The 16139-nt window shown below is 43.9% G+C and overlaps 2 protein-coding genes across 2 annotated transcripts in view; both read left to right on the top strand.

Moving 5' to 3' along the window:
- LOC113431952 (1-phosphatidylinositol 4,5-bisphosphate phosphodiesterase gamma-1-like) overlaps window positions 1–1298 on the top strand; it is an 87632-nt gene extending 86334 nt beyond the window's left edge. The window contains exon 29 of the mRNA XM_087960090.1: window positions 1153–1298. Coding sequence (XP_087816216.1) covers window positions 1153–1298 — 146 coding nt within the window. The remainder of the gene's footprint in view (window positions 1–1152) is intronic.
- Window positions 1299–11492: 10194 nt separating this feature from the next.
- Window positions 11493–13180, top strand: LOC148131581 (long neurotoxin 31-like). Its single transcript, XM_087958906.1, has 3 exons — window positions 11493–11578; window positions 12402–12503; window positions 13044–13180. The coding sequence occupies exons 1-3, from the start codon at window positions 11524–11526 to the stop codon at window positions 13163–13165; spliced, it is 279 nt and encodes a 92-aa protein (XP_087815032.1). The 5' UTR covers window positions 11493–11523; the 3' UTR covers window positions 13166–13180.
- Window positions 13181–16139: the final 2959 nt, after the last annotated feature.

The raw sequence follows: 16139 nt of genomic DNA, 5'->3' as shown, positions 1-16139 counted from the left end.
CCCTTGTGTTCTCCCTTCTAGACTATTGCAATATTTCAGCAAATCTTTTAATTCTCAGACCTTTTGTCCCTCCAAGCTCAATGGAATTGAATCCATGTGGAGGGAGGAATGCAGTGGGGTACCCCAAGGCTCTTTCTTAGGCTCCGTACAATTCAACATCTTCATCAATGATTTGGATGAGGGGATAGATGGGGAATTCATCAAATTTGCAGATGACACTAAGCTGGCAGGAATAGCCAGCACTCCAGAAGATAGGCTCAAGATCCAGATGAATTTCAATAGACTGGAACTCTGGGACCCATTCAGCAAAACGCAATTCAGTGGTGAAAAAAAGTAAGGTTTTACAGTCAGGCAACAGAAATCAAATGTACAGATACAGATTAGGTGAAACCTGGCTCCATTGCGGTAACTGCAAGAGGGATCTTGGAGTCCTAGTAGACAGTTCCCTAAACCTGAGCCAGCTGTGTGCTGCAGCTGCCAAAAAACCAACACAATCCTAGACTGCATAAACAGAAGGATACAATCCAGATCATGTGAAGTATTATTCAGACTTTATTAAAGCCTTAATAAGACCTCGCTTAGAATATGGCATCCAGTTTTGATATTTGCCATGTTGAGACTCACTGCTATTCTCTCTTGAACCTGGATCTTCTCTCTTGAACCTGGCTCTCCAGCCCCCACAAGGTGGGGTAGAGGTATATATCTTCTACCACCCTGGACTGCACTTTGAAGGCTGCAGAGCAGATTGCAAGATGAAAGCTTTGCTATTTGCTTTGTTGTGGGTCGCATTCCTGTTCAAGGATCCAGGTAGGATCCTGAACTTTTGATCTGAGTTGAGGATTTTATAAGCATTTATTTATAAATTTTATTGGCTGCCCATCGTACCATAGGGTATCTCTGGGTGGCTTACAGTTAAATTCCTGTTAAAACATAACCATTAAAACTCAAACATTAAAACCAAAGAGACACTTGAAGGACGGGGGTGGAGTGGGGTGGAAGTGGGTCTGTTATTGCTCAATTGACCTCCTCCATTGAGCTGATCCACCATGGGGCTTCCAGGTAGACTGGCAAGGCCACCTCTTTAGGCCAGTATGAAAAGACAGAAGGGTTGAGGCCAACTTCACACTGGGAGTAGCAAGGTTTTCGTTACAGCAGAGAAACCTTTGCTCCTGGACTCCACCACTTGGAATATTGGGCCAGACAACAGGACCTTCAGGGTGCCCCCTCTCCTGGCATCTGTGGAATGGGCTAATTCCAGTGGGGTGGGTAACCTGACTCCTTCCCACGAAGGGCTTTAAAAGGGATCACCAATACTTTGAATTGGAAGGAGAAGCAGACTGGTAACCAATGCAGCTCATGGAGCAGTGGGATCGCACAGGCCATTCTTGGCCCCCGCAAAATTGCCTGCACTGCCACACTCTGCAGCAGCTATAACTTCCGAATGCGCTTCCTGTGTTTGTGTTATTGGTGGGACTGCCTCTTCCCAATTAAATCAATGTCCCTTCCCAATGAAATCTGTCCCTCCCATCATATCCAACAGAGGAGGCCTGTTGTGGGTGCAGTCTGCTAAGGAGCTCCATCTGGTGGGACCCTGGAGACTGGACCTTTCTGCCATGCTTCCACAGAGGAAGAGAGTTGGGATAACCACTCCCTGGAATCTCCCAGGATATATCCGCTAGGAGGAGGGAAGGAAGGGTTCGATCTGGGAGGATCCTTTGAAGAATTGTCACCTATCACTCCTGTATAGTTGTTTTGCCCCACAGACATAAGATGACTGGAGGAGCTTTCAGTTGTCAGGCTAAGACTAAGGATGGACAAGAGCAATTCAGCCAGAGCTCAGTTATGTTTTTGCTGACTCACAATACAGAGGATCCTCCCAGGTGGAACCCTTCCTTCCCTCCTCCTAGCGGATATATCCTGGGAGATTCCAGGGAGGGGTTATCCCAAATCTCTTCCTCTGTCTCTTATATTCTCTGAGCTGCAATGCCTCTTGTCTCTACACACAGAAATGCTCTCGCACACAGACACACACAGAGACATAGACACAAACACAAGGAAAGACTACATCATTTTTAATATCTCTCTCTATATATATATGTTTTATTAATCCATTTTCTTTTTACATGACACGAGCTGGATCCCCATGCTTCATGAACAAACTATGTGTACAGGATAAATTCGGTTCACAATGTGTTGGCTCAGTGATGGTCAATGATTGAAACACATAAGGGTTTCCTTTCCTTTCCTTTCCTTCTTTCCCTTCCCTTCCTCCTTTCCTTACCTCCATTCTCTTCCTTTCCATTCCTTTCCTTTCCTTTATTTTCCTCCTTTCCCTTCCCTTCCTCCTTTCCTTTCCTCCTTTTCCTTCCCTTCCTCCTTTCCTTTCCTTCTTTCCTCCTTTCATTTCCATCTGTCAATTATCTGTCTATCCAATTATCTATATCATCTATCTATCTATCTATCTATCTATCTATCTATCTATCTATCTATCTATCTATCTATCTATCTATCTATCTATCTATCTATCTATCTATCTATCTATCTATCTATCTATCTATCTATCTATCTATCATCTATCTAATCTATCTATCTATCCAATACAATACACTACAATAAGCTTCTGAATTTCCTTCTGTGGTTCCACAAATGTCTTAGATGAGATTCAACTGTAATTTGGCCTGAAATATCAAGATCTTCATGTACAGAATTAAGAATATTGGAAATATGGAGGGAGAACTATTTTCTAACCCCAAGCAATGCAGGAGTCCGCTCCTAAAATTCACTAGGAAAATATGGGTAAATATGAACATAAGCTATGTGAAGTAAGTTTTATGTCACAAACATATTGTGTTGCTGCTGTTGTTGTCGGTCAGGGACATTCAAAACGTGTAATCAAACTGATTTCCAGGGCAATCTCCAATTTCTCCTCAGAGATATATACACTGACCATTAGAAACGTAATCAGGTCATTGTCTTTGGTCAGATATCAAAGGGGAGGTGGGAGAATGAAGTGGGGGTCTCAGAAAGGCTTTGATCAGGGGAAAAACAACGTCTTAATGCTGTGAGAAAACCCAAAGAACCAGGGAAGAAGGAGAATCTTCCAGGCCCGCATTATTATAAAGAGTATTTTTATTATTAGGCCCCTTCTGCTGGATCTGATGGGAGGGACAGATTTAATTAGGAAGAGGCAGCCCTCAAATGACACAAACTCCATGCCAGCAAAGACTTTACAGGACATAATCAGTTCCTTGGACCCAGAAGGAAGCTGGTAACCAATGCAGCTTCTGGATCAGAGGGATACTGTGTGCCATTTTAGGGCTCCCCGTGATTGCTTGGGCACCAGAGGTGGCATTCAGCAGCTTCTGACCAGTTCTGGAGAACCGGTAGTGGAAATTTTGAGTAGTTCAGAGAATTGGCAAATCCCACCTCTGAGTGGCCCCGTCCCCATCTCTTCTCTGCCTCCCATTGAGTCCCAGCTGATGGGCTGAGTCTTCTTTGGTTGCCCTGCACAGGAGAACAGAGCTGGAAAGCAGGTTAGCGGGGTGGGGAGGGAATGGGATTTTGCAGTAACCTCCCCCCAGGAGTGGGGAGGGAATGGAGAATTCACAGTATCCTTCCACTGCCACGCTCACCAAGCCACACACACAGACCCAGGAGTAAAAACATTTGCATCCCACCACTGTTGTGCCCCCACATTTTACACTAGCTGATACTTCTGCATGTTCTTCAAATGCATGGTGATGGACCAAGGTGCTGTTTGGACCAGGCACCTCACCGTACCCCACCTCTTCTCCCACATCACACCCCTATTCAGAAAACCCCATTTGATGGTGCTGAGCAGATCTTCAACATCCTGGAGAACCGGATTTGTATGTCTGAAACGGTTTGTGCCAGCCTAGAATTAAGGGGGACCTCAACCACCGCATCCCCCAGACTCACTTTTCATTCTTAGAGCTCTCCTTCTGAATACTCTCGTCCTGACTTGGTTGGATCATTGTTATCTTAGTCAAAGAAATAATGATTGTGATTTGCTACTTATTTTGTGCCCCTGAATACTCCCAAAACAGGGGTGTCAAACTCCTGGTGTCATGGCGGCATCACGTGAGGTATTAGGACTTTTTCCCTTCCGCTAAACTGGGCATGGGCCTGGTCAGTGGGTAATGCATCCAGCCCATGGACTGTGAATTTGATGGCCCTGTCCTCAAAGATATTCAGGTGAGAGCAGCATAGCTTTCATCTTGCATTCTTCTCTGCAGCCTGCAGTTTGTAGCCCAGGATGGGAGAAGGCGCTCAGTATACCTTTAAGATGTTGTCCTTGCAGGACTGGATTTCTAGGGTTAAGAGAGAAGAACAGGGAGACTCATGGGGAGAAGGGTAGGTCAGAGGGATGGTCTCCTTTCTCCCACCACAAAAGGGAAAACGTATCAGGCTAGGTGAAGGACCAACCTGTGATAACCCAGGGCATGGCACAAGGGCAAGACAGTCAAATAAACAAGAAGAGTCCCTTTACTATCTCCAACTTTGCCCCCAATGTCCAAGTTAGCTTAGGCTGGAGAAAAACTCTCCCAAGAACAGTCTTTAAGTGGAGGAAATTCAGTCCGAAAACAAAGTCTATTTCCGTAGGGTTTTGTGAAAGAATAAAGTGGAACAATGACTGATGACTTCCTTTTACTGGTCCACAATAGAAAGCGTCCTCACACATTGCCTTACGGTGTGGTATGCTGGCTTGACAGCCACGGATAGAAAGACATTACAGAAGGTGGCAAGCACAGCACAAAAGATTATGCCCTGTTCCCTGATACCACTAGATGACCTCGCTAGGCCTCGCTGCCTTAGAAGAGTGAGGAAAATTCTCAGGGACGACTCACATCCCGGTCAGCACTTCTTCATTCTCCAACCATCGGGTAGGAGATATCGAAGCATAGCCAGCTGCACCAACAGGTTGAAGAAGAGTTTCTACCCATGGGCTGTCAGACTTCTGAACGGGAGATAACTTCATGTCAACATAGTATGAAAGACTTGCAGGGCCAGCATGTTGTGCAACAAGGTCACATAGTGTAAAAAGATTGGGACTGGGATAGGGACTTCTGTCCTCACTGTGAGTTGTGTGTGTGTGGGGGGGGGGTGCACGAAGGGAGGCTCAGCCACTCTCATTGTACACATGTTGTACTCTGACAATAAAGTTAAAAAGAAACTTGATGAGTTCCCCATCTATCCCCTCATCCAAATCATTGATGGAGATGTTGAACTGTACAGAGCCTAAGAAGGAGCCATGGGGGACCCCACTGCATTCCTCCCTCCATATAGATGTAGTTCCAGTGAGCTTGGAGAGACACAAGGTCTGAGAATTAAAAGATATGCTGAAATATTGCAATACTCTGGAAGGGAGGACACAAAGGTCTCGTGGTTTGCAGATGGACTCAACTGGTGTACCAACAAATGATGACTAAAGTGAGTCAGGAGGAAAATGGACGATTTGCAGTTTGTCAAGCATTAACTGATGTCCCAACATTAAATTAAAAATTTCCATGTGGTTAGTGGCAAAAGATACTATCCGGAACACAATTATGGTTGTATTGGAACGGTGCCCTTTTTTAAACCAGGGATCAAATGTTCTTATTCCTTATTCCTTTAAGTTCATTGAGAGAGACAATGTGGACAGGATAACAATTTCTCACAGAGCACGATGTTTGTTTTGCATCAGCAAAGATAGGTAAACATCTCTCTTAATCTCTTTTGTCTTTGGAAGTCCAACAACATTAATTTTTATTTTTTTTTTTAAAACAAGTTTTATTAAAAGTTTCAACAACAAACAAATCATTACATATTGAATCTTTCCCTGTTTTTCTACAATAATTTCCCCAATATTCTCATAAAACACAAACAAACACAAACAAACATAAAAAAATCTTTTAGTAAAGTACCTTGGCCCCAGTTACCTCTCTTTGCATGGGCTAAAATAATAACACATATCACTCTTCACATTTCTATCTTATTTAATCCATCTTAATTAAATCATTAAATTGTATCTTTTGCCCATTCATTTATCCCTCTATCTCTTCTTATAATAAAAGAAAAAAATTTCTCCTGAAATCACTAATCAGAGTATGATGCCTTTCTATCCTCCCCTAAGTTAGTAAAATTAACATTCAACATAACAAATACCCAATTTGGTTCTGCTTGGTACATTCTATCCACCAAAAATGTTTAAATACATTGTATCCTCCTTTCCTTCGATATTTTATTACATTTTAAAAATCAATCATTAATAAAAACTTCAACATTTTAATTTCTTATTAAATCTTAAAGCATTCTAATTTACTATTTCAAATATAAATGTTACAATACCATCTTCTGTACCTTAGCAGAATCTTTCTTACAGAAAATTATATTTCATCCTTTATCTCTAAAAAAATCCCTCTTCTCCCATCCAATTTTAAAGCTTTGAGGCTTTTCTCCGCCTTTCCCCTTTCTTTCTTCCCCCACCAAATCTTCCTACCCCCTTCTTCTTCTAACCTCTGCCTTGCTGGGATCCCTTCTCTGTTGCATTCCCTTTTTCTCTTTGTTTGTTATCATTATATTTACTTTGCATCATATTTTTCTCTTTCTCAAATGTTTTTTTAGATCTTAAGTCCTTCATTTTCCTTGCTCTCTTCCTTCCTTCTTCCTTAGATAAGTTTTGGAATTCAATGAAGATGGCGTCTTCGTCTCTTCCTTGTTGTTCTTCTTCCATTTCCATCTGTTCCATTGTCTGTTGGTAATTGACCAGCGCCATTTCTAGAAATAGAAAAGCTTTTTCCATGCCATCTTTGCAGATTGCTTTTGTTTGCTCATATTCATCCTCAGGTCTTCAAAAAGGAAAGCCATTATAAATAAGTCTTTTCTTTTCTTTATTCCTCTTTCTTCTTACACCAACCAAATATTCCGAGAGAAAGGCAAAACAATCCCAAAATCCACAATCCTCAATAAATCCAAGCAAGCCAAAATTCCCCCTTCCTCTTCCAGGGTGGTATCAAACAAATAAAAAAAAGAATCCAAGTCTATATTTTAAAGCCTTATTAAGATTGTATTTCTGTCCTCAAGTCTTCAAGGCATCTCCTCCAACAAGATCCAAATTTATATATTTTCTTTATCCTCTCCCTTCCGGCTTAATTCCGTCGGGAGGGAGAGTAAACTTCCTTCAGCACCTCAAAACAGCCGCTTTTTTTCTCTTGTGGAAGAAATCATCAGAAAACCATCTTTTCCAGGAATTAAATTAAATAAATCTCAAAGCCCTGGGTCGACTCAAGAAGAACTTTTACTTTCAATAACTTTCTCTTCTTCCTCCTGCGCATACTTGCCCGGCTGTCAACTTCTTTGTGGCGGCCATTACGGACCGCCGCTGCACCGTCCTGGTAACAGGGGGTTCTGCCGCCAGGGAGGGGGTCTGCAACACCCCCAAACCCTTCCTCCGGATCCCCTTACCTTCAGCTACCCCTGCAGGGCAGCCTTGCTCCGCACCCGTCCGGGTCGAAGCCCCAAACGCGCTAGCGCGGCAGGGATCGCGCAGCACGCGAATCCCTACCGCCGCGGCCGACAAACCGGAAACTCCAACAACATTAATTTTTAGCTGAGGTCTTAAGCTCCATTAAACCTGAGGGGGAAGAAGGAATGTGACTGCATATACATTTTCAATCAGTCCTTGAAGTATTAAAATACCCACAATCAGTGTATACGTGAATTAGAATTCTTTTTATGAATCAGAATTAGAAATCTTTTTTCATTGGCCAAATGTGATTGGATGCCCAAGGAATTTGGGGGATTTAATGGAATTTTAGTTGATGGAGAGAACATATAATGCTCTGCATCTCAACCTCACTTGAGGCACTAGGATAATTGCAAAGAATTGCTGTCCAACATGTTCAAATTTTGCCTTGATTTAACAGATATAGCTTTTGTCTGAAGCTCCCTCAAATGAAGGGGGAAGAAGGAATTTAACTATCTGTACATTTAATCTGGGGATGGAAACAACAGGTGTTTCACAATAATAAAGTAACGTAGTGGGAAGGGAATTTTGGAGGACTTCTACTCCAAGCATGAGGCCCTGTAATATGTTAGATAAATGGTTATCCAAACTCTTCTTACAAACTTCCAGCAATAGAGCACCCTCAACTTCTGAAGGCAAGACATCCCACTGATTAATTGTTCCAGTTTTCATGAAATTTCTCCTTAATTCTAGGTTGGTCCTCTCCTTAATGAGTTTCCATCCATTGTTTCTTGTAATGCTTAGACACACCCAGTTCCAGCAATCATTCTTCAGATGTTTTAGCCTCCAGCCCCCTGATCATTCTAGTTGCTCTTCTTTCCAGAGTCTCAAGATCTTTTTTTTTATTGTGGCAGATATAGAAACTGGATGCAATATTCTAACTGAGGTCTTATTAAGGCTTTATAAAGTGCTAATAATACTTCGCATGATCTTGATTCTATCCTTCTGTTAATGCAGTCTAGGATTGTGCTGGTTTATTTGGCAGCTACAGCACATGCCTGGCTCAGATTTACGTAACTCTCCACTAGGACTCCCAGATCCCTCTCGCAGTTACTGCAATGGAGCCAGGATTCGTCTGTTAGGGACATTTTGAATAATTCGGAGAACGGGCAAGTATCACCTCTCGCTGGCCCTGCCCCAACCTGCCCAGTCACAACTTGCCATGCCCACACTGCCCGCTCTCCCTGCCCCGCACAATCACACCTCCCCTTTCTGGTATAGCACACTGTGCGCTCCTCACCTTGACCAAAGAGTCTCTGCTTGTGGCTCACCTGCCTTCCGATGCAGAGCCTGTGGCCCAACTGAGCGCCCCTGATCTGTCTGCCTGGGAAAGGAAGCCTGCAACTCACACGAACCCTCTGTCTCTGGCCTTTAGGCTGCCTGGCTTACTTGACCACAGCAGCTGCATCCCACGCAGCACAGGGAGTCTGCATGGCTGTGCTTGCTGGGAGAATGCTCTCCCCATGGGTGGGAAGCCACATGGCTGTGCTGGTTAGGAGAACAAATTCCCCAAGGATTTCTTTGCCTGCTTGATTTCCAGCTCCTTCGCATTTCTCGCCAAAATGTGCAGGGAAACAAAAGTTTGTTTGGGGGGGGGGTTTAAAAATAATCCACTCAATCAATTACAACTTAGCACACACACAAAAATCCTCACAAAGATTAATTTCATTTGAAGACTTTCTCTATAAGATAGGTTAATAGATCTTTAAAGAGGAACTTCAACTATTGACTCAAGGCAAAGTTTGCTAAGGCTTAGACAGCAATTCTTGAAGATACTGTTGTGCTCAAAATGAGGGCAAGACGCAGAGAATTGTACGATCTCTCCACCAACTAAAATTCCATTATATCCCCCACCTCACTGTTTCTCCCCTTGCCCTCTCCCTACGCATATTTTGATGCTTTGGGTTGACTGGTTGAGCTAATAACCCTTTTGCTAAAGACACTTGATATAGCTCCAAGTACAACGGGGCTTAAGAGGGATGTGCACTTGTCTCTGTTTATGCGAGGCAAACGTTGCACCCCATACCAAATTATTGTATTATCTGTATTGTCTCTATTAGTGTGCCTCCAGGAATAAGCCATGAACAGGGACGTGGCATTCTCTCCTTTGGTTCCTCAATAAAAATGTTCACAGTTGCAACACAATCACATTAGTATTCCAGGTAGTATCTTTTCATGCTAAACGGCTGGGTATTTGGGTTTTTTTGGTTAATGTTAGATCCATCGTGCACTTTCTGTTCTTCAGGCAGGAGACCACTGATTCTGGATCCATAAATTCTTTTTCAGTCTCCCTCCATTTTCATCTTGGAAAGACTGCACGATGCAATGAGGTGTAGAGAAACGAAAATCAGGACATCACAACAAAGAGGTTTTGTGTGAAGGAAAGCAGAATGAGATGTTCTGTTATAGACAAATGCTGCAAATCCCAAGGAAGCAGATGAGTTTATAGCAATAACAGTAGCACTTATATACCACTTTATGATGCTTTATAATCCTCTCTAAGCGGTTTACAGAGTCAGTCTCTGGCCCTCCAACGATTTGTGTCCTCATTTATCCACCTGGAAGAATGGAAGGCTGAGTCAACTTTGAGCCTGGTGAGATTCGATCTGCTAGGTTGCCAGCAGCTGGCTGCAGCAGAAGTAGCTTGCAGTACTGCACTCTAACCACTGCGGCACCGATGTTCTATAGTAGTAGTAGTAGTAGTAGTAGTAGTAGTAGTAGTAGTAATAATCATCATCATCATCATCATCATCATCTTTCTAATAATACAGGCCTGGAAGATTCTCCTTCTTCCCTGGTTCTCTGGGTTTTCTCACAGCATTAAGAAGTTGTTTTTCCCCTGATGAAAGAATTTCTGAGACCCCCACTTCATTCTCCCACCTCCCCCTTTGGTGTCTGACAAAAGACAATGACCTGATTATGTTTCTAATGGTCAGTGTAGGTATCTCCGATAGGAAACTTGAGATTGCCCTGGAAATCAATTTTATTACAGGTTTTGAATGTCCCTGACCCATAACATCAGCAGCAACACATTGTGTTTGTGACATAAAACTTACTTCGCATAGCTTATGCTCATATTGACCCACTGTTTTCCTTGCGAATTTTAGGAGTGGACTCCTGCATTGCTTGGGGTTAGAAAAAAAAAGTTATCTCTGGTTTCTCCATATTTCCAATATTCTTGATTCTGTAGATGAAGTTCTTGATATTTCATGCCAAATTATAGTTGAAACTTATCTAAGAAGTTTGTAGACCCACAGGAGGAAATTCAGAAGCCTGCATTTGTTGGGTGGTGACTGAATACAGTCCTGAGAAACTTCCTTACTTTTCTTCTGAGTGAAGCTACTTGATGCCACCCACCCTGGAACAGAACCTGGATCTTCCTTTGCATCTCTTCTCCATCCTGGTCTGGAAAATTTTCCTTTTCCTCTGGATCTCTGCATTTTCTTACAGCCCTAAATAATCTGTGTATCTTTTGTATTTGGTGAATTGGTTAATCCACAGGATAGTTTTAGAGAGAACTTCTCATGCTCCGATCTGTTCATGTTTCTTGAAGGAAGGCAGATGCGCAGTTGCAACCTGAGAGGTAGGAAGATTCGGAGAAGTTGGTTAACTGAAGTACCACTAAAAAAATAGGAAGGTGCTGAACTTGGCAGAGAGATATTTTGTTTAATTTTGCGTTATGTAAGGATGGTATAATCTTGTATAAATACAGGAAGAGATGCCAATTGTCCAGGTTCCCAGGTTTTGTATGCAGAATAGAAGCGTGTTCCTTGAAGTCGGGGAATGGTTGGTCCTTCACCTGATCTGACCTGGCTTCCGTTTTGGCGTCGGGGCAAAAAGGCCACACCCCCTGGCCTCCCCCTTTCTCCTGAATCTTCCTATGCTTCTCTCCAGATATCCTAAATATACAGCCCCCCCTCCCCCAACTCAAAGGGGTATAAATAAGTGTCTGCTTCCATCCTGGGCTACACTTTGCAGGCTGCAGAGAAGATCCCAAGATGAAAACTCTGCTGCTGACCTTGGTGGTGGTGACAATCGTGTGCCTGGACTTAGGTAAGGTCACCAAACTTTGATCCTGGGTGGCAGTCAAACCCAAAACAAAGGGGCAGAGGAAGGGAGGGTATTCGAGGCAGTTGTGGTCCCTTTCTTTGGTGGGACGTTCTCCCTGTTCTGGTCTGCACGAGGAGGAAGCCTTTGGGGGAGAAGAGGAGGTCTCCGTTTGGAGAGGAGCCCATGGCTGAGACAGGGGCTGTTCCAGGCTGGCATTCTGGGGTAGACTGCCTCTGAAAGTAGAGGTTCCTTTGCGTAGTGAGTTCTGCCATGGGATCACTCCAGGGAATGCGAGGAAAAACGTTTCCGCTCACCTGTCTCTGGCTTTGCCATCCTTCAGTATTTTGGAGGGTACGGCCAAAGGGGACCAGTTATGCCTCCTTCAAGTCAAACATGGAGATTCCTCAACATCAGCCGGTGAAGCGGCATAAAACTCTAAGTGTTATAGCTATTTGTAATGACCCAAGGAAGCGAAGAAACCTAATACTCCTTCCTCCCATTTTCCACACAGCAACAACCCTGTGAGGTAGGATGGGCAGAGAGAGGGTGAATAGTCCAAAGTTGCTAAGTTGCCTTTTATGCCTAAAGTGGGACTAGAACTCACTGTCTCCTGGTGTTCGGCCCAGAGTCACCCAGGTGGCTTTCATGCCTAAGGTGGGACTGGAACTCAGGTTTCCTATTTCTAGACCATTTGATCTTTCTAGGGAAATTTCACAGCTGACCTTAGTGTGAAAAGATCTATCATCTAATATGTAATAAGATCAGAAGATCAGAAAAATAAATATCAAAGTAATATTAATATATATATATGATATCTTTCATCCAGGATACACCAGGACATGCATCACAACATCTGCATCTGGTGCCTCTGAGACTTGTGCACCTGGGCAGAACCTATGCTATACAAAGACTTGGTGTGATGCTTTTTGTAAGTACAGTTCTTGTCTTTACTCCCAGTTTTTCTCCTTCTTGATCCCAGACTAGAGCTCCCAAATGCACCTGAGAACTGGAGGTCACCTAGGCCCTGTCTGTGTCCTGCCTGGGTTCCCCTCAGGTCACATCCTGTTGCCGGACACCCTAAGCAATGCAAGGAAAGGGGGGTTTTGGACTGGGGTGCCCCCTCTTTCTCAGCAACAGCCCAGACGGGAGGGGGAAACCTTCTTTAGAGAAAGGGGGAGGGAAATGCTGGGAGAGCTGCGGGTTTGTTCAGGAATTGAGGGAAATCGGATGAAGCCACGAAACATCCAAGAAAGGTGCCATTGCCCCTCAGTCATGTCGAAACATGGAACTTTACCAGAAATCTCTTCTTCATTCATTTACTCCTGAGTTTTGAGTAGAGGAGGAAGGAGGTCTGCCTTCCTCATGGGACGGGATGCATGAATGTGTTCAGTGTGGGTTTACCAGTTTGTTCAGCAACAGCCACAGGTCTGTTCTTTGCTATTTTTTAAATAATCATTCTGCTTTGTAGGTTCCATCAGAGGAAAGGCAATCGTACAGGGATGTGCTGCTACTTGCCCTCCAGCGGAGCCAAAAAAGGATATTACCTGTTGCTCCACAGACAATTGCAACCAACATCCGAAACCTTGTTGAGTTTTGCTCTCATCTATCATGGACCATCCTTGAAAATTTATGCTTGTGGCCTTTGATCCTGGGTGGCAGTCACACCCAAAACAAAGGGGCAGAGGAAGGGAGGGTATTCGAGGCAGTTGTGGTCCCTTTTTTTGGTGGGACGTTCTCCCTGTTCTGGTCTGCACAAGGAGGAAGCCTTTGGGGGAGAAGAGGAGGTCTCCGTTTGGAGAGAAGCCCATGGCTGAGACAGGGGCTGTTCCAGGCTGGCATTCTGGGGTAGACTGCCTCTGAAAGTAGAGGTTCCTTTGCGTAGTGAGTTCTGCCATGGGATTACTCCAGGGAATGCGATGAAAAACGTTTCCGCTCACCTGTCTCTGGCTTTGCCATCCTTCAGGATTTTGGATGGTACGGCCAAAGGGGACCAGTGATGCCTCCTTCAAGTCAAACATGGAGATTCCTCAACATCAGCCGGTGAAGCGGCATAAAACTCTAAGTGTTATAACTATTTGTAATGACCCAAGGAAGCGAAGAAACCTAATACTCCTTCCTCCCATTTTCCCCACAGCAACAACCCTGTGAGGTAGGATGGGCAGAGAGAGGGTGAATAATCCAAAGTTGCTAAGTTGCCTTTTATGCCTAAAGTGGGACTAGAACTCACCGTCTCCTGGTGTTCGGCCCAGAGTCACCCAGGTGGCTTTCATGCCTAAGGTGGGACTGGAACTCAGGTTTCCTATTTCTAGACCATTTGATCTTTCTAGGGAAATTTTCACAGCTGACCTTAGTGTGAAAAGATCTATCATCTAATATGTAATAAGGTTAGAAGATCAGAAAAATAAATATCAAAGTAATATTAATATATATATGATATCTTTCATCCAGCATACACCAGGACATGCTTCAAAACACCTGATGTTAGATCTGAGCCTTGTGCACCTGGGGAGAACCTATGCTATACAAAGACTTGGTGTGATGCTTTTTGTAAGTACAGTTCTTGTCTTTACTCCCAGTTTTTTTTCTTCTTGATCCCAGACTAGAGCTCCCAAATGCACCTGAGAACTGGAGGTCACCTAGGACCGGTCTGTGCCCTGCCTGGGTTCCCCTCAGGTCACATCCTGTTGCCGGACACTCTAAGCAATGCAAGGAAAGGGGGGGGTCTTGGACTGGGGTGCCCCATCTTTCCCAGCAACAGCCCAGTCAGGACGGGGAAACCTTCTTTAGAGGAAGGGGGAGGGAAATGCTGGGAGAGCTGCGGGTTTGTTCAGGAATTGAGGGAAATCGGAGGAAGCCACGAAACATCCAAGAAAGGTGCCATTGCCCCTCAGTCATGTCGAAACATGGAACTTTCCCAGAAATCTCTTCTTCATTCATTTACTCCTGAGTTTTGAGTAGAGGAGGAAGGAGGTCTGCCTTCCTCATGGGATGGGATGCATGAATGTGTTCAGTGTGGGTTTACCAGTTTGTTCAGCAACAGCCACAGGTCTGTTCTTTGCTATTTTTTAAATAATCATTCTGCTTTGTAGGTTTCAGCAGAGGAAAGGTAATCGAACTGGGATGTGCTGCTACTTGCCCTCCAGCGGAGCCAAAAAAGGATATTACCTGTTGCTCAACAGACAATTGCAACCCACATCCGTAACAGAAAACTCGTTGAGTTTTGCTCTCATCCATCATGGACCATCCTTGAAAATTTATGCTTGTGGCCTTTACCGCAGATGGTCCAACATCCCCCTCTCCCCTGCTGTCTTTGACATCTCAACATCTTTCCCTTTTCTCTCGTTCTGTACGTTTCCTTCTGCTAGTTCTGTAGTTTGAGAATCGAATAAACCTCAGCATTCAATTCAAGTGTTTTGATTTTTTAATTCACCCCCCTCAAAACATCCCTTTCACGAAACCCACAGGTAAAGAGTTTTTCTCCAGGTTTCAGCAGGCAGTGATGCTGGGATGAGCAGGATTAGGTCCAATCCCTGTTGAATCATGGCTTGGATTGCCTAACAGGTAATAATCTCACATTCAGACAGGGTAAAGAAAGAGGAGAAACCCACAACTGAGTCTTTCCTCAGTAAAACCTTCCACTTCAAAGCCTCCCTTTCTTCTCTCTGGGGAAAGCTGAGGGGAAGAGGAAGATGCCTTGAAAGAGAGGAGGGGGATTTGGGGGGAAGGATGGCAGGCCTCTTCTCCATTTCGCCTACCTGAAAGAAGGAACATCTTGATTCAGCAGTTGACTCTGCAGGCTCTTCTCAAGCTTTCTCAATCCTGAGTTCAGGTTTTGGCGGTTAGACCTGGACATCGGGGCTTCGCTGGCCTGATCTTTTCTCACTGCATTGGGTAGACCGGGGCGAAGCTTCGCTGGTTTTCCTCTTTGCAGCAGGTAGACTGGGCTGAAGCTTCGCTGGCCTGATCTTCACTCACTGCATTGGGTAGACTACGCCAAAGCGACACGAGTAGACCGGGATGGCCCGGATCTAACCCCATCGCGGGCTTTGAGTTTGACACCCCTGGACTACAATGATGTGGTCCTTCCGCAAAAAACATATTGGACATATTGGATTGTTATTTTAGAAGGCATTATATACGGGAATCGTTATGGTTGAATTGGGAGAAAATTAAGAAACAATGTTATTTGAAAATTCCAGTTTGGTTATCGACTATTGAAGCATTTTCCTATCCTATAATTTATAAGAAGGAACAAACAGTTAGATATGGGGAACTATTGGATGAAAAGGGTGAACTTAAATCGATACAAAATTTAGAGGAACAAGGTATAAAGATGAATTGGTTTTCATATGCGCAAATACATTCAAGGTATGATGAAGATTCTAAAACAGAGGGACTCTATGATAAACAGACTGATCTAGATAAGATCTTGATGGGTACTGATGAGAAGGTGATTAAAAAATTATATGGTTATTTACTGGGATTTAAATTGGAAGAAGAACAAGTTAAAGAAACTTTGATTGTTTGGGGGAAGAATTTTGGATATGGGATTGATTTAGAGAAA

The sequence above is a fragment of the Notechis scutatus genome, chromosome 3, assembly GCF_049901735.1.
Source record: "Notechis scutatus isolate UNSWTSFEM ecotype Mainland chromosome 3, rNotScu1.2, whole genome shotgun sequence".
In the NCBI taxonomy this organism is placed as follows: Eukaryota; Metazoa; Chordata; class Lepidosauria; order Squamata; family Elapidae; genus Notechis; species Notechis scutatus.
Note: the sequence above shows the minus strand (reverse complement) of the source record. Positions and strands in the feature narration are given on the sequence as shown.

Bases quoted from the DNA above. Each gene is read 5' to 3' on its own strand.
- LOC148131581 (XM_087958906.1), top strand. From the start codon at position 11,524: ATGAAAACTCTGCTGCTGACCTTGGTGGTGGTGACAATCGTGTGCCTG. The intron at 11,579-12,401 runs GTAAGGTCACCA...TCTTTCATCCAG, and splicing joins AATCGTGTGCCTGGACTTAG to GATACACCAGGACATGCATC. The intron at 12,504-13,043 runs GTAAGTACAGTT...TCTGCTTTGTAG, and splicing joins GACTTGGTGTGATGCTTTTT to GTTCCATCAGAGGAAAGGCA.